Consider the following 25256-nt stretch of genomic DNA (forward strand, 5'->3'; position numbering starts at 1 on the left):
TTAAAAATCCACATAGAACGAATAACATGCATATGTGGGAGGTACCAAAATCCATGTTTTATTATCAACAAGTGCTTTGTATTCATCGGTCATGGCATGGTGCCAATTAGGATTGGTCAAGGCTTGTTTTGGGTTTGAAGGAAGTGGATAAAGATTGGAAGTAGATGCGGAAAGATTAAATGGGACACGCGGTTTATCAATGCCTTGCATAGCGCAAGTCGTCATGGTGCGAGTAGGTTGAGTGGTATTGACAGTAGGGGAGTTAGAAGTTGACGAAGTAGTAGGACTAGCTGGAGAGGTAGACGTAATATTGTATGTATCAGTAGGGGATGGAGAATTAATAGATGGTGTAATATTATAGGTATCAGTAGGAGTATTATGAGCATGATCTGTAGATGGAGTTGGGTCACGAAGTGGACTAGTTTGCGAATTTGGGCCTGGAGTGGTATTAGGTATTGGACTGGATGGTGTTGGGCTAGTGGTTGGTACGTTTGTTGGAGGAGAGTTATAGAAAATTGGATTAAAAGTATCAGTAAATGCTTTGTATGTAGAGGTGTTTGTGGTGTGAGACGCAAACAGGAGAGAGGTTTCATCGAATATTACATGTCGGGAAATTATGATCTTTTTAGTGGATAGATCGTAACATTTATAGCCATGATGATTGGTAGGAAACCCAAGGAAGACGCAGGGAGTAGATCGAGGTTGAAGCTTGTTAATTTTTGTAGAAGGAATGAGTGGATAGCAAAGGCAACCGAAGACTCGAAGGTGATCATAGGTAGGGATGCGGTGATATAAGAGTTGAGTTGGAGATAAGTTTTTAAGAAGTTTATTTAGTAGAATATTTAGTAGATAAGTTGCATGTTGAAGTGCGTGAGGCCAGAAGTTGGAAGGGACGCCAGATTGTGAAAGAATGGTGCGGATAATATTGTTGATTGCTCTTATTTTTCGTTCGGCTTTACCATTTTGAGAAGATGTGTAAGGACATGAGAAACGGATAACCATGCCATTGGCGGCACAGAATTGATGAAAGTTTGTGTTGTTATATTCGGTGTCATTGTCACATTGAAAAGTTTTTATATGTATACCGAATTGGGTTTTGACGAATTTATGAAAATTAGTAAAGATAGAAAAAAACTTTTGATTTATTGGATAGTGGAAATGTCCAAAGAAAATTGGTTTTATCGTCAAGTAGAAGCATATAATAACGATGACCATTATGGCTAACAATTGGTGAAATCCATAAGTTACTATGAAGTATGTCGAAGGGAGAATGAGTAATGTTGGACGAATTATACAATGGTAAACGCACATGTTTTCCAAAAACACAAACTTGACAAATATTATTTTTATTACTAGGATTACAAGGAATGTAATTTATATTACTAAGAGAACGAAAAATATTAGCGCCTGGATGACCTAGATGCTTGTGCCATAAATTTGAAGATGAAACGGAAAAAGCTGAATGAGTTGAGAAAGCTTGCATCAAGGAAGGTTGAAACGGATAGAGATCACCGGTGCTGTTGCATCGTGTTATTGGGGTACCCTTTAGAAAATCCTTCACAATAAAATCAAACGGATCAAATTCAATAGAAATATTATTATCTTTAGAAAGATAGCGAACAGAGATTAAGTTTATAATTAAATGAGATGAGTAAAGAACATTATTTAAATGTAATGGACGAGTAGGAGGAGAAGGAAGGAGAGTATGACCGTATCCTTGAATTGGCAATCCATTTCCATCACCTACAATAATACGTTTAGAGCAATATGTTGGATAATAAAACATAAATTTACCGTGGTTGTTGGTCATGTGAGAGGTAGCGCCCGTGTCTAAGTACCAATTGTCATCGGGTGGGTTGAGACTCATTGTGTGCATAGCTGCGTCAATGTCAGTAGGCTGCGATAACACAGAAGAAGCATAATTAGCATTGGGTCGTGTGCCCAAAAGACCAAGCTGCTGGTTGCTAGCTGGTGGGCGTGTCCACGTAGTAATGGGAAACGGCCAAGGGGGTAAAGCCCAAGTGTTGTTATTATTCCACGCCTAATTATGAGGACTCCATGGACTGTACTGACCAATTGTATTGTGACCCAAATTAAACCCGGAACTAGATGCACCAGAATAAGATCTTCCTCTGCCCCTATTTCCAAACGAATTTCTACCTCTATTTCCTCGATACACACCTCGACCCCGATTGTTAGAAGAACGATTAGACGAATTGTTGTGTGGCGATTGATTGGTGATGCCGGTAGTCGATACGAGTGTGGTGGCGTCGGTGGAAGCAGCCTGAGCAGCGAGTTTTTGTGTGTGGGTTTCTTCATGGATAAGCATGGATCTGGCTTCATTGAATGAGGGTAGTTTCTCACTATGAGAGATGATGGAACGAAGGCTGGCGTAGCTTTCATTGAGACCTGTTACGAGTTGTAGCACCAAATGATCCTCTTCAATTGCAGGTCCAAAGTTCCCTAATTAATCGGCTAAGATTTCAAGTTCTTGACAATATGAAGATGCATCGGAAAATTATCAATACGTGTGTTGGCGAATTGATGTTGTAGATGAATGGCACGTGAGTTTTTGTTGTCTTCAAACATACCCTTTAATCGGTCCCAAGCTTGTTGGGCCGTTGATTCCTCTTTGAACACGGTATGGAGAAGATCGAGAGAAATCGTTCCGTAAATCCATTGCAGAACGATAGCGTCGAGTCGTTCCCAAGAGGGTGTTTGTGCATGTGGTGGAGAGGTTTGAGTGACGGAGGATGAAGCGTCAGAGGTAGCAGGAATGATATGATCGAGAACCTCATAAGCTCGACAGTGATTCTTAAACAAACTCGACCAAAAAGAGTATTGACTCTTTTCCATCTCAAGTGTAATAGGTATGAAATTTTTAATGTTGTTAAGCCCACTCACTTCATTTTTAGATGGTTTATATAATTTTGATTTTTCAAAAATTCTTTGCATGGAGAAGTTGAGTTCTTCACCATTACACTTGAGATGGAAAAGAGTCACCCTCTTAAACCACTCACTTCAAATTTCATCACCATTTCTTCACCCAAACTCAACTTCTCCATGCAAAGAATTTTTGAAAAATCAAAATTATATAAATCATCTAAAAATGGAGTTTTCTCTGAATTCTCCCTCTATTATAAAGTGTTTAACTTGCCTCGTATATATAAAAAAAGATATGAAATCTACACTTAAAGAAGTTATCTCTAAGATTGGAATCTAGATCTTATAGGGTGCTAGATCACCTAACCACCTAAGACCTTCCAAGTCTGGGATTGATTGATCGATGTTCGTCACACGAATCAAAGAAGTTACTATCTTAAAGTAAAGAGATCAAATACATATATATATATATATATATATATATATATATATATATATATATATATATATATATATATATATATACGCGAATTTGCTTCCGAAGTCGAGCAGTCTCAATTTCACTACAGGATTTTAGAATGAATGCTGGGCTGGGCCACCTCGAATGGCATGAGCCGCATGCGGGGAGACCCGCACGTACGGTTTTTAGGGGGATCTGGTCGAAAGACCGGCCGGTGCCCACCCGACTAGAGGGACTGAGAAATATATATATATATATATATATATATATATATATATATATATATATATATATATATATATATACACACACACACACACATACATATATGCGAGTAGCTAGTTGTAACATCCTCAACTAGGCTTTAAGGTTACAAATTGCCCTTAAGTTGTGTTGCATTATTATATGCTTTTTTTTAATTAATACTTATTATTATTATTATTTAATGATGTGGTTAGGACCAGTTTGTGACAAGGGTAACAGAACATATTTGTTTATTTAAATTGGACTTCGTTTGGGTCGCCAAATGATGTACAAAAGATATCAAATAACTGATAAATACCCGTGTGTCGCACAGTGTGGGAATTAACCACAATTTAGTGACTAGTGCTGCTTCTCTCATCTCATTTCTAGACTTTTCCAAACACACACACCGTTCTTCATCTCTTCCAACTACCAAAATCCAAATCTTAAATCCTTGTTCTTGAGCTCAAATTTTTCTTATTATCTTGTTCCTTGTGATTTACTGAGTCTATCAAGGTAAGAATCAAAACATTTCATGTTTTAATCTTTGAGAATTTTGGGTTTTTGTGTAATTTTTTACAAAGTGTGTAATTTGGGTCAAAATGATTAGATTTGATGTTGTTTTAGTCAAAATCTCGTGGGTTTATGTTTCTACATGTTTAGTGTCTTCGATTTAGTCAGTTTTGAGGTCGTAATCGAGGTCTAGAGCAAGAATTGGTTGATTTTGGGTGAAACCCGTAGCCTTGTTCATCAACACCAGCAGATAAACACAGTCGGCCGAGTGTCTCCTGACACTCGACCGACCGACTCGACCATCGACCGAGTGTGTATGACCCATGGCCGAGTGTGTCTGTGAGAGACCATCTACCGAGTGTGTATGACCCACGGTAGAGTGTGTCTGTGAGAGACCATCGGCCGAGTGACTAGACAGTCGGCCGAATGAGTTTAGACAGTCGGCCGAATGAGTTTAGACAATCGACCGACTGTCTATGACAGTCGACCGAGTGTCTTTCGTAGTGAAATATTTTACTAAATGTTGATTTTTAACCGTTATGCTGCCCGTTTGTATATTGATGTTCAGGGTGTAAATTTTGAAGAAGTGTTAAGCAAAAAATTTTAGCGAGCGCTTTTTGATACAAAAATTTCTGTATTGTGTTGTTTGGTGTTAACGAACAGAAACTAACTTGATTTGCCTTATGTTCAGGTGATAAGGATAAGGAAGCCGCTCAGTAGTAGATTATCTGAGCTGGTTACTGGTATTTGGTGAGTGGGACTAACTGGAGTATATAGTATAGAGTAGCGTGTTATATTATGATTGACATGCTTGTTAGATATACTTGTTACTATGGTAGTTAGTATGTTTTGATGACTGCATGTTAGTTGATGCTTGTCTGTTGGAGCCCAGTGCGTCCCTATTGTGTAGTAGCCTCGGTAGGAGAGATCAACATGTGGGTTGGGTTCCTCATGTAGTAGCCTAGACAATCGCGGTGTATATATGTGTGAATGACGCGTCTGTCGCGTATAGATTATGTATATACATACGGTGGTGGAGGAACTTCTGGTAAACCCCAGTCTGATCAACTGGTGGTTAATGGTTTGGCTGAGCGCCAGAGTCTCTGTAGACGGTACTTGGGTGATGTTTGTGTGTTAGTTTTTGCGACATGATTAGTATAACGGTTCCTGTGTACTATTGCCTGTAGTTAGTCGTACTCACTTAGCTTCGTGCTAATTCCCCTCCATCTCCTCCCTGCAGGTTGATAGCTTTTGTAGATAGTGCTTTTTGGGAGAAGACGGGCAAGATGATGTTATGTTTGACACGGTTAACTCTGATGTGGTCTTTTATAATTTGAACCGTGTACTTTTGAAAAACAGAATGTAATTACGTCTTTTCCAGTTAAATATGTAATTTGTTTTAATAACACGTGACATCGGTTTGTACAAATGTTTATTACCATTTATATCGTATTTGTTTAATAGAATGCTTCCGCCACGTATAAAAAAAATTAAAAAAAAATTAGCGGTGTCACACTAGTTTAATCAAATAAAAAGGTAAGAAGAAGGAGAGGAAATCAGAACTCTAGATAGACTAAGCTATGCTTAGTACGCATCATGTCAAAAGATCCAATACCCCTCAGAACCCTGAAACTTCACGAATATATATACATATATATATATATATATATATATATATATATATATATATATATATAATCAAGAGGGAAGCACATTTTGGGGGGAAGTAATTTTTTTTTGTTTTTTTAAAAAAAAAATTTCAGGCATCAAGATCACATGAAAATATGAACATTTAAAAAAGACACTTTGTGATGAATGTTATTATTTTGGCGGTAAAACGCTCGAAGAAAAAAACGAAAACACTCAATGCATTGAATGTTTTGATTCTGAGTTTTTTTAAGAGGTTGGAAATTAGGGTTTAAAAATTAGAGTTTAAAAGTTAGGGGGTTAAAACTTAGGGTTTAGCTATTAGGGTTTAGAAATTAAGGTTTAGAGTTTAGATTGAATATTTTAACACGAACGGTTTAGAGTTTAGGGTTTAGGGTTTATGACTTAACCCAAAACACTAAACCCTAAACTCTAAATCAGGCTAAATTTTGAAAAAAACACTTCACACAAGATGAAAACAAAATGATGCAAATAAACTGAGAATCAAAACATTCAATGCATTGAATGTTTTCATTTTTTTCTTCGAACGTTTTACCGCCAAAATAATAATATTCGGCACAAAGTGTCTGTTTCAAATGTTCATATTTTTACCTAATTTTGATGTCTGAAAAAAATTCGAAAAAAACCAAAATTTAAAAAAACAAATTACTTCCCCCCAAAAACAGAATATATAACTTCGAAAAGTCAAATATTCAAAGCTCCATAACCTCCACAAAAAATACCACCCTCCACCTCTTATTCTGATTATGGTCGATATTTAGACATTGTACCTACTTAGGTGGTGGAGATTCGATTCTCGATCAAACAAATGACGATAAATGCAGACATTACTGGCTAATCGAGCGCACCCCCAAATATTAGAATAGTTCACCCTAAACACTTATCTGAGGAGTGAACACCGATGATATTAGTTTAGTCATGTATATTCTACGCTTGTGAGAATTGGAAAGACAACCTAGGAAATGTCATATCTGATTAATAATAAGAAAAGCATGTTATTTATTTTATAAAACATAGGGAACGAACGTAATGGTCTTCTGAGTCTTTATTTACTTAAAGTATTATCCACTTTTTGTTTGAGGACAAGCAATGTCTAAGTGTGGGATACTTGATATCAAGTAAAAAGTCATGTTTTTACCAACGATATCCGCTTGTATTCTACATGTTTTCAAGCAAAATACTTCATTAAATGCACTAATCCACTAAGTTTTCCTAAACAAGACTTTAAAATCTTACTTTGTGGAAAAGCTGTAAAAAGAGTCTATATTAGGATTTTATAACCCTAATTTCAGAGAACCGACCTAGAAGACCATCACAAGAGCTCAAAATAACTAACCAGAGATGCTAGCACTTATTCAAGTCAAGTATATGAAGATCTAACAAGAACCTAGAAGCCCGTCTGATTCATATACAAAGATCAACAGGTTTCAAGACTTACACGCACTAAACCCTAATCTCACAGAACTTCAAATACTACCATACGGAACCTCCATAGATGATTCAGGGGGATGTGTGTGACTAATATCAGTCTAAGGAACCTCAAGAAAGAGCCTTTGCTGAATTTTAAGCCAGAACGTATACCGGTGCTTACCAAACAATCAAGAATCTGTATACGACAAACACGGAGTGCAAGCTCCCAACTGGCGACCCAGTTACTCAAAACTGGCAACCTAGTTAGGTAACTGGTGACCTAGTTACTTAAAATTAGCAACCCGGTTACTCAACTAGAGACTCAGTTCCTTATATTGGCGACTCAAAATCAGAAACCAGCGACTCAAAACTAAAACTGGCGACCCAGTTTTCAAAATTGGCGACCCATAAATGGAAACTGGCGACCCAGTTTCCAAAACTTGCAACCCAGTTAGTTAACTAGGGACCCTGGTTAAGAAAATTGGCGACTCGTGGTTAAGCAACAGGCGACTCGGCATCAAAACTGGCTACCAAGTTCACCTATAAAAGGGAGGCTTTAGACGTTCATTTTCATCATTCAGAAAACTCATAACTCTCTCTCGTTCCGAGTTTTCACCCTTCTTTTTCTCTCACAACACAATTCTGCAAGCTTAGGCTAGTTTAATATATTAGTGTGGGTCTTGTAAGCTCCTAAGAAACTGTCTATACTTCTTAGAGCAAGAGTTGGAGTCGGGTCTTATGTAATATTCGTCTATGAATAATACATAAGTGAATCAAGGTGATAGCAAGCATTGCAAGGATCGTCTTTAATCACTTGTAAGCTATTATATTAATACGTTTATATTATATTGCGATAATTAGACTTTATAATTAAAATAATTGTTATATGTTTTCTTATAATAATTACTAATATATATATATATATATATATATATATATATATATATATATATATATATATATATATTGTTATAGTAATATCTATAAACAGCTAACCCGTAATATTCATTATTGAATATTACATATATATCTATTAAATAATAAAATCATTAATATAACTTTTAAAGTACGAACTATAAACCTTAATAAAACTATTGGAAACTATTTTATACGCTTAAAGTTAATCAACTAAAATTCTGGCTCACGATTACCCTTTCCAAATGTTTGTGTGGTTAACGGTTTACTCAAATTTAAAACGATAAAAATCTTATTTAAACACGTTAATTATCTTGGTTAGCATCTCGGGTGAGTTTGAAGAAATTATATTTGCATAATTACGGAAGGACCTGGCTGGCCATATCGGTCGAGACAAACAGCTTGATTGTAAATGAAGTCTTTTAGTTGTGTACATATATAACTAATCAGTTAAAGACATTGCACTCTATTTTCTTCCACCGTTTAGACCAAAGAACTTAATACAAAGACGTTAAGTATATTTAATAGTTCGTATGTTTTCTAAAAACATTTACTAAACACTATTGTTAAGACAGGGCTCCGTCTTATTCGGATAACCTTATTGAAGGCTATTTGTACTCTATAAGGGTGCGGCGTCGGGGATAGGTAAGTTACCCTACGGTCAGAATCACCCTTGGCTTAAAGATACCAGTGACATCCTTAATTGGAACCGGACCAATTATAGAGGGCTTTAAGTTCACAACATGTTTTAATAAAATAGAAATCATCTCCGATAGTATCAAATAAAACTTATAAAAGATATACACTATAGAAGTTTAATATATATATCTATCCCTAGCTATATATATATATATATATATATATATATATATATATATATATATATATATATATATATATATATACATATATATATATATATATATATATATATATATATATATATATATACATATATATATATATACATATATAACTAATCAGTTAAAGACATTGCACTCTATTTTCTTCCACCGTTTAGACCAAAGAACTTAATACAAAGACGTTAAGTATATTTAATAGTTCGTATGTTTTCTAAAAACATTTACTAAACACTATTGTTAAGACGGGGCTCCGTCTTATTCGGATAACCTTATTGAAGGCTGTTTGTACTCTATAAGGATGCGGCGTCGGGGACAGGTAAGTTATCCTACGGTCAGAATCACCCTTGGCTTAAAGATACCGGTGACATCCTTAATTGGAACCGGACCAATTAAAGAGGGCTTTAAGTTCACATCACATTTTAATAAAATAGAAATCATCTCCGATAGTATCAAATAAAACTTATAAAAGATATACACTATAGAAGTTTAATAGATATATCTATCCCTAGCTATATATATATATATATATATATATATATATATATATATATATATATATATATTAAGTATTAGTTAAGTAGGTAGGGATAAAACAGAAAACGCAACACAAAAATATCCAATAACTATATTATAATTTAGAAAACCAGAAAAGTACTCACAAAAGTATAATAAAACATTAACTAAAATCTAGAATAAGAAACTTTGGAATTCTCGTGCAAACTGTTGAGTCGTGTGACGACCCTAGGTTATACTTGCGCTTTCTACTCATTAGATAACTGTGGGTATCAGCCCAGGCCTAGCTCTTATAAATATTAATACATCTAATGTACTCGTGCGACAAGTCTCGCTCTCTGAAAAGCTAAAACGCCCAGCTCTTCAAACGACCAGAGAGACGCAACCGGGACCGACCGTCCCGAGTAAAACCCAGGAGACCGTCTAGTTTACCTCACCATCCACCATCCATTCTTTCATCTAAATCGGGGAGAAAAACAACGACACGATCCGGGTGCATCAGCCACCGATCTTCGTATTGTCTGTACTTGTATGCTAGTTGGTAGATAGCATGTTTGTGGTGTTGTTAATTGCATGTGTGATGGTTAAGCTATGTCTGTTAGATAGAATTCATTCACTTAGTGGTATGTTAATCCCTCACATTTCCACTCTTGCAGGTTTAGGTACTGTTAGTTAGGACGGGTGCAGGTGTTGAAGACATGTTTGAACGTGCGAACTCTGATGTGAACTTTTGTAACCTGTATTTTGTAATAAGTAACACCGTAGTGTATACTTAAACTTAATTACGTGGATTTATGTAATGATGTATTTAATGTTGTGATTTTAATTTTAAAGTCTTCCGCTATGATTTTAAAAAAATGGCCGGTGTTACAAAGATCTTGTGAAGGAGTTATTCTGCTTAGTAATTATAACTCACCTTATTCAAATATAAATTTTTGTCTAGTAAATCTGAATTTTGGATCACCAACGTCGCTAGTTAATACCGGATGGGTGACACAAACAACATATGTTGGGACTATCCAAATATATAAATCGGTGCAACCAGCACCAATGGTGGACTCTAATATGCATAGGCTTATCCCTGCAAGTGTGCAGGAGATAATACCATCAACCCGCGATACGCATCACCAATGTATGTGCAACTCAGCCCTACAGTTGTTAATGCTCCCCGTACCCCTTCTCAACAAACTCCCGGTTATACCAGAAGCACACAATACAATCCTTTTAACGCAGGGCAAACAAAAAGTTCAAATAGTTTATTATCTTTGTTGCAATAAGTAGCTCAGCAACATCTAGCTCCAACATTTGAGCAACCAGCTCGCGCTCAAGAGCTGCTAGAAAATCTGTTTTCCATAAGGCAAAGGCATATTGCAAATCATCTGTTCCCAGACGCACCAGTATTACCGCTAACATTAGGGAGCTATGAAGGGTTGTCAGACCCAAGTGATGTTTTCCAAGGATTTGAGGGAACAGCAAGAACGCATAGTTGGGGCGATGCGGTAGCATATCGCATGCTTCCTATTGCAAGAATATAGCACTTAAAACTATCACACATATAGGTAAATATCATATTCGTGTAGTAGAAGCTAATAGCAAGTCCTAGTTCGCTCCACGGAATGCATTCAAATTAGGAATTTAAACTAATAATTATTCTAGTTAAAAGGGGATTTTGAAAGAAATTTGAATTTAAACTAAATAAAGCACAATTTAAAAAAAAAAACAAACAAACAATAAATCCATGAAGAGAATGGTATCCACTTAGAATCAATTCCTAGGCTATGATTGCTTTGTTAAACATTTTATAATAATTGATGATGTGGTGACACTGCAATTATCCGTCGATTTTCACAAGTATTTAACCTGGAATCTGTCACTATCCTAGATAAAAATTAATTCACCACTAGTCAAATAATCATGTAACTTAGTCTAGTTTTACTTTCATAAACCCTAAGCTAGACTGGTGTCCCGATTCTAATCACGCGATCAAATAACTTTTAACTACTCAAGATTATAATCTGACATTAGGTTTGTTCGATGTCCTATTTAACCTCACAATTACATTAGCATACAATAGAAATTATCGCTAACGTCTAATTACACTGGTTTCCTACATATAATTCAACGAATCCTAAATTATTTGTCAATAATCTAGCAAAGTTCATTAATTAAATTAACTATTGTTAACCTAACCTACAAACTTACGATAAACTAATTAACATGCATAAGTAACGATGATTCTTCAATTAAACATAATCACGAGCAATTAAATCATATAAAATCATAAGGTAAACAATCCATCACCTAAGTTCAGTTATCTAAGTGGATACGAATAATTTAGCTACTCACCATTATGCAAAGGAAAGTTAAAAAAAAAAAAAGATAAATAATTCATACTCATTGTATTAATCAAAAGAGTAAAATAAATGTTACCTAATGATTACACGAGATCAAAATTGAATCCAAAATGTTAAAACCTTAAGAACAATGATAAAAAAAACCCCAAAATTCGAACTTTGCTGCTCCAAAATTTGTAAATTAAGTGATAACTAATGGGGTGATTAAGTGGAGTAATTATAAGGAATAAAAATCTCGTCCAGTATGTCAAGATTTCGCAACCATGACCTTAAACTTTGCAACCGCGAAGTTAGGAAAATCAGATTTCGCACCCGCAATAAAAATCTCGCGGTCACCATTTGAGCTCACCAAATTATCCTTCGTTCTGATAATTTTGCACCCACAATAAAAATCTCTCACCCGCAATAAAAATCACGCGCCCGCAATTTAAACCTTGTGACCGCAATCGAAACCTCGCGGTCACAATTCCTTCATCGTCAGCACTTTCATGTTTTTCTTGTGTTGAAAAATCAATTAGTTGAATTAAAATTGATGTTAAACAAGTATGTTGAATGGTTGCATTAAGTGTGACTTCTCACATCTTGTAACGTATGACTACTAATGACATTTTATTGTCATTATTTTCCACCCTTTTGATTCTCCCCTCAAATATATATATATATATATATATATATATATATATATATATATATATATATATATATATATATATATATATATATATATATATATATATATATATATATATCTTTGAGAGTTGTTCTCTAGATAATGCGATGGAAAACACACAAACAAGTTCACATAATAGGTTAGTAAGCATAATAATGTTCTACGACATTAGAACAAACATATGGTTAGCTTACAAGCTACGGTGAAGACAACATTTTCAGGCATTTGTTCGAGTCCGGCAGTACTGCTGCTTCGGCCGTTGTACCCTGGGAAACAGATGACGTGTAGGCGACGAATATGTTTTAAGGGAATCGTGTTCAACACGAGACTCGGCACATTACGTGGTAATATCTTATTAATGAACACATTCATTTGTTACATACGGTATCTATGATGATTACTCTTATTTCGTCAAACACGGGCCTCGGTATCCTTCGGTGAGACGATTAATATATCGTTTTCGATATCCTTTGATTATACAATTTTCAAGGTATGTGTATTTCATTATATGTGATTTGTTATTATAATGAACATATATGAATATATAGTTTTTGGGTACTATATATTAATATAATTGTGGTTTCGGGTACTAAATTTCTTACATCTTGTTCGCGTGTCTTTTGTCTTTGGTTTTGGTTTGATGTCGATTTATATTAAATTCTCCTCTAAAGTTACATTGACACCTCATTGATTATAAATCTTCCTTTTAATCATATTCTAACTAAAACTCTTTAAAAAATCGTCCAAAGTAATAACGTAGAGAACCGATAACGCGTATAAAAAATATATATAAATTTTGAGTGTTATCACATTACAACATGTACACCTAGACGGCTTCCATTCATATCCGGTTATCGCGGAAATCATGGACTTCTACTTTCCTACCAAGTTATAGGGGTCGCGGCTAACGACGACTATAATTTTCTAACACAAATACCTCGATCACAGCTTGAGCAGAATTCGGTGTCCACCACGACTATAAGCACATTGTGCTTGTGAAAGAATCCAACGCATAGGTCTTTCGATTTTTGTGGCTATGACACATAGACCATCCTTTGTATACCCCGCTGGAGGAACGTCATAAAACTTAATTGACACAGGCACCTTAGTTAAGTTTTCTTTAGTTAATGAGGAATTTGGTGCCCACTTGTTTAGAATAATTGGAATAGTGCATATTATCCACGGACCACCCTCTAACACATCACCCAAGCCTTTAGCAGAATCAAACAGTAAAAAGAAGAATTCATAATCTTCTCGATTCCAATTTTTTCCCATACATTCCTCGCATAATTCTTAACCACGGGAAAAGCAACTATCTTACCCAGAAAATACCCATACAACGTGTATATTGTATCTATTTGTACCGAGGAGAATGGGCATTAAAGTCATCATCCGCCACTCCTTCAGAGTTCTAATAACATAAAATTCACATGTCAATTATCAAAATCAACGTTCATTCAAAAAATTCAGATAGAACCTAATGGTTTTTTCCAACTTCATTGCCCCAACGTGTTCTTGATATTACCAATATTCATAATTCACAATATGCATGGGACTAACATTGTTAAGAGGGACGTATAACCACCATTATTCCTTCATCTACATGGTCGTCACTTGGAGTAAAACGTCACCGCAATCCATTGGATCAAGATTCCCATATTCCTCCTCGATATCATTTTTCTCATCGTCCTTTTGATCCTTGGGTTGTCAATAAGAATTGTTTTGATGTAGCATTTCTCTACTCTCTGTCTTCTCTTTCAATCCAATCATCCGATTTCGCAAAACCCTAGACATAGATTAGTGAGATCCTTTCTTTTTTGCGCTACGGATGTTTTACCCATTGCCAATACTTGAACGAAACAACCAAGAAATCGTTAGTAACAACTAACAACCGAAAATTCTCAAAGAAAATTAGATACAAAAAAAAAAAAAAAAAAAAAAAAACATCGGCGTCCCCCAAAATTACCAAGGTACACCCAATATTCAATTAAGATAGTCGACATCTCATTTCATTTCCTAGAAGCTTCTTTCTGGCCACACAAAAACTTAATTAGCTTGCAAAATTTATTTTCTAATTTATCAAAATCAAAATATCCCTTGAATTTTTTTTATATTATTTTTGAAAGGAAACACACTGGGATTGAACTCGAGTCGTCTTAAAAAATTTCAGACATCCAAACACTAGTCCACCACTTACATAGAACCATATAAACATATTTTTTCTAGTTCACCATACAGAAAAGGCATTATTCACATGTATTATGTACATCCAGAATAATCATTTTGGTAACTTTTATTAGTTAGTCTTTTGTGTTAAACTTTTATTATTTTATACGTTTTTTAGAAAAATTTATTTAATTAATGTGATTAATTATTTATAAGTTTTTTAATATAATTTTTATTAAAATGAAAATAAACTGTCATATTATCAACCTTTCTCGTAAGACCATATATAACTCTGCCTGTAATATCACAAACAGATTATACATTTTTTGGACAAAAAGTGTAATCTGTGTGACATGGCAGTGTCACTCTTTGACCCTCAATAACCTAAAATGTCACAAATTTGTGTCAAATTCGAATAGGGTCCACTATATAAATTTAATATATTATTTAATAAACGCAAAATTATTTTAATATTCATAAAATTAAAAAAATTACATTCGGACCAAAAAAAACTGAAAAAAATACATTGGGAAAAAGAAAAAAAAATAAAAAAAACGCAGAAAAAATACGAAAGTTAAAAAAAAATAGTCATCTTCGAATGAGTCGTTGTTTTGATCGTCGTTTTGTGTTGGTGGTGGCGGTGGTTGGAGCAAGTACATATATTTGTCGAGGAACACTTTTTGAAGCCCCTCGATCATTTGTTTCCAGACTTGGTCATCAATTTCCGAGGGGTTGATGGCTAAAATGCTAGCACCTTGAAACGCGGTTTAAAGTGTTGCTTCCTTTTTCGCATGGGCTATAACCGATGATGTTTCCGCCATATATAGCCCGATGATGTTTTTGCCATATGCTTTGAAATAGCTTCCAAAGCCTCTTCCGCTTTTGATGAACGTGATGAAGAACGAGTTGTGTCGGTGCCCGTGCTTGTTGATCGAGCCTTCTTTTTTGCCCTTTCTCGGCCCATTGGCTTCGGAAAAGGATCATCGTCCAAAAGATCGTTTTGCGAAAGTGGAACATTAAACTCTTCATCGTCGGCATCTAAAGAAACATGACTACGGGTGCCGGAAACGTACCACTTTGACTTATCTTTCAAAAAACGCCAAGCATCCATCATATTAAATTTTTTCCCTTTGTTATTAAGTATGTAGATTTCATGGGCTCGATTCTCAACATTGAGCTCGCTCTCACCGCTTCTCCAATTACGGCGAGCCTCGTTGTAAGCGGCATTAAACTCTGAACAATTTTTGTTGATGTTTCTCCATTTTGAGGACAATTGGTCGTCGCCTCTATACCACCCGTGCTTATTGTTATTAAATTTCTTATAAATCGAACCCCACAACGATTCATACTTTTGTGAATTTCCCTTTCAGGAATCTTGAGACGAATCGATCCAACATTGCGTCAACCACTCTTCTTCTTGGGTGGTCCATGCTATGCATTCTTTTTGAATCGGAACTTGATCGACAACTACAGTTATATAAGAAAAAACTGAATTATAAAAATATATATCCGAAAATATGTACATATATATTTATATATATATCCGAAATTATCTATATACTTATGTAAAAAAGAGTGTGTTAAAGCATACTTGTCAACATGAGAGTAATTATAGGGAATGATGACAAGTGGATTTTACACATGTCAATTCCTCAAATTTTCTAATTACAATTAATCTATAATTAACAAATAAATAAATAAAAAACATTAACTGAAAAGAGGATTAATAAAATAAACCGAATAAAATAAATAAATATAAATATTGAATATATAGATTAAAAAAGGAACGTGTATACCTAAGAGTTTGTCAAACAAAAACTTATCTCACTTTTACCATAACTATGTAAGTTAGTTTTTACCTCACTTTTTCTTAGTGTTTGTTTTTGTTATCAGTATGTAGTTATCGAAAACAGCAGGTCGATATAAAACCGTTTTTTGAGCAGTCGTGCATCGCACGGGCTCAAAACCTAGTATATATATATATATATATATATATATATATATATATATATAACCGAAACATGTAAAAAAAATTATACCTTGTTTTTTTATGTTTTCGTTGTTTCCTTGCTTGCGATTTCCGGAACCGTATCATCTTGCGTTTCCGCAACCGTTTCGGGACGAGGAGTTTTCGGACGCAGAGTTTCCGGTCGCGGAGTAAACGGAGTATTTGGAGTTTGGAAATTGCGCGCTTGTTCATACAATGCGTTTTGTTGCAGCCAAAGTTGATGTTGTTCTTCGGGTGTTAATGCACGATGTTTGGGAAGAACAATATGAATTTGTTGTAGATGGCTCGGGTTAAATGAACCCGAACCTAAAAAAGATCCGTACCTTATCAAATCGGTGTACGAAACATATTCGTTTGTAAAAGGTGGTTTCTTGTGATGCTGCGTTATGGGCGTCAGAAGGCTTCAGCGAGTCTGACGGAACCCCTCTGACGCCGCGTTAAAAATGGTCTAATAACCCATTTCCTACCTGATCATAGTGACTACAACTTTCCTCTACAACCACATATCATCACAACTAGATATCAATGGTCTATCATCACAACTAGATGTCAATGGTCACCCGATTCAGTAGATATCAATCTGATCCACCCGATGGATATATGGATAATTTAAATGAATATGAATACGGATATGGATGAACCTAAATAAGTGTTTTTTTTTTTTTAACAAATAGTATTATATCATCGACAAAGATTACACGTTCTTGTAGATGAATTTTAAAAGTCATGTTATATTTTTATTGTCATATTATGTTTTTGTTTTAATTACATATACCATGATATCATGATATCATGATGAAATATTATAACATCTTTTTAACATCCAATAGATATCTATTAACCCGCTTAATCTATTAAATATGAATGAATGAATTGAAATTAAATGATATGAGTATATATAACCAAGAATTAAATGAAAATGAATATGAATACGGCATCATCCGATCCATATCCGATTCATTGTCATCTCTAATGACAACCCTCACACCCCATAACTAATGGTCTAAGATTGAGTAATAATTCTAAAGGGGGGTTAGCGTTCTTTGACACTTTGATCTTCTACGACTAATTAGGACATCCCAAGTATAGGCTATCCTTCTGCTGCGTACAGTCAGAATTTTGTTGATCTTTGAGTTTATATTAGCACTTTTGATCAACCAAAACGTGGCACCAAAACTTAATCTCAACAATTTCTTAACTTCGCGGAGACACATTTTGTATGGCATCAAATGCAATATAAAACGATGGCTGGTCAAGCTAACAACAATTTCATTTCATGTATTTTCAATTGGCGGCTGAATTCTTTCTTGTTTAAATTCGGTAGGCAGGTCAGAAGTTATTAATTACTAATCGGCTGCAGTCGTGACTGAATTTTGAATTCCATTGCATTTTTTAAACGTACGATACAATACAATAATTACAAAAAGTCACTTAAGCTATGCAGAATTAATTTTACTCGATGAAAAGGTCACCTAACATTGGAGACAATTGGAAAACTTTACACTCGTATTATTATCAACTATTCTCTGCCACAATTCTGTGTGTCACAAAAATGTCAGTAGACTTCTAAAAACCATCTTTAACTTTGGAGAAAATTGATAACTTACCCACAAAACTATATTAATACGCTTATATCTATATAAATCCGTTATAAAACATGCTAAACAGATGAAAGACCAAAAAACTACCTTAAGACTGTTTCCATCAGATATGCGTCTATACAAATATAAAGGCTTAGATTAGATGTGGAGACTTGCGCCATACTTTTTGCTCACAGTCATCTGTTGATCCATTAAGAAAATAAATTACTGAACTAGCTAGAGCAAATAGAAATGTTTTAATAATAATAATAATAATAATAATTCTGATTCTAATGTCTAATTCTAATAGTGGTTTATGACATGAACTTCAACTCCATACCTGAAGTTGTCCAATGGTTGTGTTGTACACTTGTAAGAAAAGCTTAGACTTGACACTCAACCTGGTACCAAAAACAATGGATTTCAATTTCAATTCCAATTCCAATTCCAATAAAATGAAAAAGAAAGAAAGAAAGAAAGAAAGAAAGAAAGAAAGAAAGAAAGAAAATAAAAACAGTAACAGCATGCAACTGTATAGTTGAGACAACAAACAACCTTCTCAAAAGACGAAAACAAGTGTGTATCTCCTCAAGGTCTGATTCTAGTTTTAGTTGTATGTATTGTTTGAAAAGGTCACATAAGAAATTAATAATGGTATCGTCATGAGCAGAAGAAGAAGATTCGGCAGTAGTGGTTCCACCGATAGATATCTCTGGTGCAGAAACAGCTTTAAGTAAGACCCAGGATAAATCACAGGAGGTTGAGCGTCCTCTCTTTTCTAACCCACTATTATTATATGTGTCTGAAAGAAATCTCAATATCTGTGAACCGCTGAATTTGAACTTGTTCACCCACTCTGGTGGCCTTCCTATCCAAAGATGGTTGCTTGAACTATCATCATCATCATCCATTGGTTCAGACTCAACTTGAACATGATTCAATCTCTGAGGAGGAGGAGGAGGAGTTTGTAGGTTGGTCGTGTGTGCAGGAACAAGGAGGCCACCAAGTATGTCATCCCTTATTTCTTCAGGGAGTTGCTCTAAGACTGATGCATCTATTTGACTCAAAGATGATGGCATTACTCCAACATTATCTTGCATTCCTCCTGCTCCAGGAAATATGGATGAAGTGCCAACAACACCACCACCACTACTTTCAGACTTATTATGCTTTTTTGACATGAAGGTCTTGAGTTTTCCACCGTATAAATCATTTATTTCAGAAAGAATGTCAGCAGGAAGGCTCTCAAGAACGTCTGAATCAAGATCACTCAAGGGTGGGACTGGAACAGGGACATCTGAATTGTGACTCGTTTCCCGATTCGACAAAGTAGCACCGACAGTTGAATTTTTTCTTGATGACTCATGGATATCACTAATCTGCTCCACCTTTGTATCTACAAAATGCATATTTTTAACAGAGTTGTTATGGTATAACAATATAGGGTGCAGAAAAAAAAGATGAATTCTAGTGTGTAGACTACTATAGGAACCTAACTGAAACAAGATATCTTACTACATCATTTATTAAAGTTACTACATCATTTATTAAAGTGGCTGTATAATAACAAGCAAATCAATATAAAATGAGATGCATACTAAAGGTTAAAGGCTACATATACAAATTCACGTGAAACATTTAAACTATAATATTCATTAACAGGTTCACAAGCAAATGAAAAGTACCTTCATTATCCTTCTCTCTAAACGATGAGGATACAAGCCAAGAGCGAATAGAGCTCCTTTCATTCCCTACATAACCACCACATGATACGAAAGACAAAGCTGAGTTTAACTGATTGAAAAAACACCGTAAAATCGCAAGTAAAACACATATTTTCAAGAAAGTAAAATTTTGAATTGGGTACGTACAAACCATTGGGCATTCTTAAATAGTCTATTAGAGTACTAGTTTACCAAAAAGTTAATTCTCAGTTACAGATGAGATGCTAGAGGAGAGATACCTGGCTTGATATTGTCTGCATTTTCAAGCTTTGTAACATGCAGGCCAACTCCTCGTATCTCTCTAACATCTACAAGAGTTGATATATATCAATCAAAGTTATCCCTCCACCCAAAAAAAGTTACAAGTATAATAAAACACAGATAGCCATGCTGTTTTACCGATATGAAACTGATTGAAGATCTGTTTAGTTATCCTTTGAAGAACATCAACATCATCAGTAGCCATCGGAACCTGATGATGCATCATTTTCTCAAATCAGAATAAGAAGGCTAAACATTCAAAAGATGAGATCAATGAGTAGCTACCGTCAATGAGTGACTGAGATTGTCACAATCCCCACAGCCCATGTACTTTACTGGCTCTTCATCACTCTTTCTCCTTTTAACCTACATTCACATGTTCATAAGCGCCACAGTTCTTTAATAAACTCAAGATACAAGTGTTACTTAAAGCCTTAGAGAATCAAACCTTAAGTGTGAATGTCCGTCCTCTTAAACCACATCCATGGAGACGAAAAGAGACCTCCTTGCAAAGGTTCAAAAGAAAAGCTTGGCACTGGAATCATAAATGTAATTAGAAATTATCTGACTATCTTTTATTACTACATCCACAAAAATCAAATAAGCCTTTTGCCTTTTAGTTTTTCACAAAGTTAAATCAGATTTTGGTTTTCACAAACTTTGAATTAATACATTGATCTTTTGTTCAAAACCCATTAATAGAATTTTAACTTCTTACTACTTTTTCTTCTTGTAATATAACTTCACAACCAAAGAGCCATTGGACTAACAATATCGTGATGCCCTTTCAACTATGAGGTTGGGGGTCCCGGGATGAACAAATATGTATATAGTCGTCATAAGTAGTGGGGTGTGTGAGTATTTGCCTTTCTATATAAGTATAAAATTAAGAAATAATTATAATAACTTTCTTCAAAGAATATTGTCAGAAAATTCTGAAATTCCACACATGATTGCTCTTATCATGTATTTATTAAATTAAACTTTAATTTTAAAGAAGGGTACTAACATCTTTCAAGTCTTTAAACCTGACACCCCAATTTAAATCAGCACCTACAGACTTGGTTTCCTGCAAAAATAAATGAGTACAATAACACCACGGAATATGCATATCAGTAATTATAAACATTTATGAACATGCATAAAAATGAAAATGCTTAGGTTTTACATAAGAATGAAAAAGACAGCTCATTGGCCGGAAGAATGAGACATGCATCATTAACATGTCAAGCTTCACAGCAACTATTTATTTCAAATCTATTTAAAAGAAAAAATATAAATGAACTTGATAAAAGAAGAACCACGATTAATTGTCATACCTGCATCATGCCAACAAGACGGTTATCTACCCCCCTACAATAATTCCATAACATGTCACCAGTTTTCAGCCCAAAATCCTTTTGAAGAGATTCCTGAAACATGCAGTAAATGAAACAACAATAAAAATTACATCCAAGCTACAGTTTGTCTAAACAACAACAAATTACATTATGTGTATATTAAAACTGGTAGCTATTAACAAAATATTTTCACATATGAAGTCAAATCATTGAGCATAAAAACCTTGGAAATCATACGTAACTCTCCGCAAGTTCTAACATGTCTCCCCTTCAATTTCTCCTCTAAAGCACGACCAATACCTGGAAGTTCCTTAATCGGAAGTTGGTATAGAAAATCGTTCACCTGAATTAACCACATTACAAGTAACCCATAAAAAATTGTTGGTATCCCATTATAAACACATGTAGACCATGTCAAATGACATATCAATCAATCAATCATAAACAAATTCTTCTTTGAATACAGTACCCAGACATAATCAAGCAACTTCATTTTTACCCTTGTGATCCACTCATTAAACACTAATGCATAACACATCCAAAGATGATCAAGAAAGATCATGAGACAGACCTTTTCAGGAGGAAGGTAGCACTGACCATCTGGCTTGGCACTTGTTGTAGCTAGTCGAGCCAGAAGCATATTGCTAGAAATTCCTACACTTGCAGTACACCCTGTCGTATCTGATATCTCCTTTCGTATCTGTGAAGCTAATACCTCAGGATCATCCACCTCTATATCTGTAATATCTAAAAATGCTTCATCACAACTCATAGCCTGCACTCTTTTGCAGTGCCGATGCAATATGCTATAAAATTCATCAGCTACCTGATATACATTTCCAGTTAGTTAGGGTACTAAAAAAGAAACCACGCCTATTCTATCTTTATATCATTAGTCATACCTCCTCGTAAGCTTCGAAGTTATAAGGAACGATAACAAGGTGTGGACAAAGTGCTTTGGCATCTCTAACAAAAATCCCGGCCCTTACTCCTACAAAATACACAAGATACGGCCTCATCAAAGCTGGCAAATTACATAAGACTGACAAAAGAATAGTGTATCAGCTTATAGTCTAACCATGACGTCGAGCAGGGTAATTGGCTGATGAAATTTCGGAAGTACCACGAGGATTATCAGAATGGCAAACTGCAACTGGTTTATCCCACAATTCAGGGCGGTTCCTGATAACAACTGACACAAAAAAACTATCCTGAAAAATAAAACGTCCTCATCAGTAATAATAAAAGGTTAAACATCACGAAAAATGGCGCTAGCATATAGCTACAACAAACAAGCACTTTGCAGTTAATTTCTGTATAAATGGTGGATGGAGCAACACATAAAGAAAAAACTGAAATTACCATGTCAATATGTAAAATTGTATTTCTCTGACATGTAGATAAAGCACCAACAGAGCTTGAAGGTCTAAACCCATCAGATGAACTGGGAAATCGTTTGCGGTACCGATTTCTCCAAGTACCTATGAAATGCAATCTAGAGTTCTGCGAAACGAACATGCAATAAGCAAGAATTAGCATTATATGCAACTGAAATGGTCAGCACTATATCACCGTCCTCACCTTGAAGTAATTCTCTACAAAATTTGGGTCAAAAGAACCCTTGTTGGAAGAAACTGGAACCATCGATAACGATTCTGTATTATTAGGAGTATTTGAGCAACAACTGCGTGCAGATGCAGAAGTTTCGCCAGGACTACACTTGGATTGCATTTCTGCCATGACCTCGTTTAATTCAGCAACTTCCAGTTCACAATCATCATTGCAGGTTGGTTCCTCAACCTTTGATTCATTGCAACTATGACTCACAAAGCATTCAGATTCTTGATTAGGTTGTTGCTTCATATCTTCTGCAGAGTCATTAACCTCATGAATATTCATATCTGCAACATCAGCCGAAATTGGGTTGCTTCTCAAACCTAGGAATGCGACCAACTTCGGCTGCTTATTAGTTTCACTAGCTAGCTGATCAAGTTGGTAAGGTTCCCCTACACACACAAAATTGATAAAGTAACAGTTGGTGAATTATTATAAGTAATTTAGAACGATTTATAGTAACGAGCAGAACTTACAGTTCAATAACTTATTAGCCACAACAGAGTCCAATACCCAAGTAGGTTTCACTACCGGGAGGCCACGACTGAAGGCCCTGAAAAATATATCGCCAACAGTTAAAATCGGTTGTTTTAAAAAACTGAAAAGGCTACACAACAAGCCTCAAACGAAAAATGAAGAGACCTGAAATTCTTGAGCTTGCTGCTGGGAAGATTACTACAAATGATATGGGTAACAAGCTGCCTAGAAAAGTAATTTTCAAACCGTCCACCATGTTTCAACATGTAACTGCGCAACTCCTGAAAATAATTCACCAATTACCATAATCACACAAAACAGTCACCGAAAGATAAAATAACAGTGTATTACAGGAAGCACAATAAAAAATCAAACTAATGACTACAGTACTAAATTACCAAAAATAATGAAAACCTGACTAGAAGGAACGGTATATCCATCAACAAAAATAGAAACACCATCAAATACACCATGAGATGAGGTGGAAGCCTCGGCTTCAAACTGTTGATGTAGTTTCCTATTCTTCACTGACATATAACTAAATAAATATACAAACCAAAATTCCATCATTTTTGTAATACTTTAATTTATTTATTTATATTTATGACCTAGTTTTACAGTAATAAAATAAAAATTTTTTTTTTTTTTAAATAGGAAGAAAAAAAAACCTGCCGACATCGTTGAATGGTGAAGAGCGAAACGATGATCGAGAGTTGGAACCCCAAGCCATTCCTAGGGTTTTTTGACCATCTTTTTTCTTCTTTTTTCCCGAGTTGTTACCACCACTATTTGTATTTGTATTTGTTGAAATGAAGCTTCGCTTCGAATTACAACCTGATTTTGCACAATCCAAACTCATGGATTCTGTTTGGCGAGCAGAGACGTACAGAAGAAGATTAAAATTGAAATTGAAATCCAACACTGATAACCTCCCCTTTACATTGTAGTTTTACAATATCAAATATTTAATATTAACTGGTTCGGATCCTACTGGCGCGATGCGGTTGGGTTTTCGGCCTGCATATTCATATTTAACGTAGTTTTACAGAAGAGAAAACGGTCCATGTGGTAAGCGTCATTATAGGTGTCGTCGTATTTAGTGTTTTTTTAAAAGTTGTCTGGTTCGAACATAGTTAGTTTCGTTTTATTGATAAAATTATTTCGAGTCTAACAGTAATGTCGAAAAAATTTAACTCGTGACGAGCAGAAAAATACGGGCTGTCGTTGTGTTTAGCGTTTTTTAAAAAGTGTCCGTTTCAAACATACTTATTTTCATTTTGTTCATAAAATTATTTCGAGTCTGACGCTGTTGTCGAAAAAATTTAACTCGCAGCGAGTGGGAAGATACGGGCTGTCGTTGTGTTTAGCGTTTTTTAAAAAGTGTCCGTTTCGAATATAGTTAGTTTCGTTTTGTTCATAAAAATATTTTCGAGTTTAATGATGTGGTCGTGAAATTTAACTCGGGACGAGGAGGAAGATACGGGCTGTCGAAGTGGTTGGGTGAAGTTTTTGTTAGACATAAGAGAATTTATGTTTTATCCCCTGGAGTTCAGGGTAGTTTTGGTAAGTTGGTTATGGTTGATGGGGGGTTTTT

General features: G+C 35.1%; 3 protein-coding genes across 5 annotated transcripts; all 3 read right to left on the minus strand.

The window, feature by feature from the left end:
- LOC139855056 (uncharacterized) lies at window positions 1–1002 on the minus strand. Its single transcript, XM_071844316.1, has one exon. The coding sequence runs from the start codon at window positions 1000–1002 to the stop codon at window positions 1–3; it is 1002 nt and encodes a 333-aa protein (XP_071700417.1).
- Window positions 1003–1114: 112 nt separating this feature from the next.
- LOC139855060 (uncharacterized) lies at window positions 1115–2856 on the minus strand. The gene is made up of 4 exons (XM_071844320.1): window positions 2592–2856; window positions 2074–2463; window positions 1795–1968; window positions 1115–1743 (listed from the first exon to the last, which is right to left on the minus strand). Exons 1-4 carry the CDS (start codon window positions 2854–2856, stop codon window positions 1115–1117), a joined length of 1458 nt encoding a protein of 485 aa, XP_071700421.1.
- A 15196-nt stretch (window positions 2857–18052) lies between these two features.
- Window positions 18053–24587, minus strand: LOC139886347 (DNA repair protein REV1-like). Of its 3 annotated transcripts, none has more exons than XM_071870127.1 (20): window positions 24331–24587; window positions 24077–24200; window positions 23828–23943; window positions 23662–23738; window positions 23153–23577; window positions 22934–23074; window positions 22650–22782; window positions 22474–22562; window positions 22143–22397; window positions 21795–21914; window positions 21551–21643; window positions 21241–21300; window positions 20680–20766; window positions 20517–20597; window positions 20370–20442; window positions 20210–20278; window positions 19932–19997; window positions 18802–19642; window positions 18587–18647; window positions 18053–18447 (listed from the first exon to the last, which is right to left on the minus strand). In XM_071870127.1, the coding sequence occupies exons 1-20, from the start codon at window positions 24519–24521 to the stop codon at window positions 18406–18408; spliced, it is 3144 nt and encodes a 1047-aa protein (XP_071726228.1). In that variant the 5' UTR covers window positions 24522–24587; the 3' UTR covers window positions 18053–18405. The 3 variants fall into 3 exon arrangements, with proteins under 3 accessions (XP_071726228.1, XP_071726231.1, XP_071726230.1); XM_071870130.1 differs by having other exon boundaries at window positions 24061–24200; window positions 24331–24465; XM_071870129.1 differs by having other exon boundaries at window positions 24077–24189; window positions 24331–24355.
- Between the last annotated feature and the right edge of the window lie 669 nt (window positions 24588–25256).

This window comes from Rutidosis leptorrhynchoides, chromosome 1 (genome assembly GCF_046630445.1).
Source record: "Rutidosis leptorrhynchoides isolate AG116_Rl617_1_P2 chromosome 1, CSIRO_AGI_Rlap_v1, whole genome shotgun sequence".
Lineage (NCBI taxonomy): Eukaryota > Viridiplantae > Streptophyta > Magnoliopsida > Asterales > Asteraceae > Rutidosis > Rutidosis leptorrhynchoides.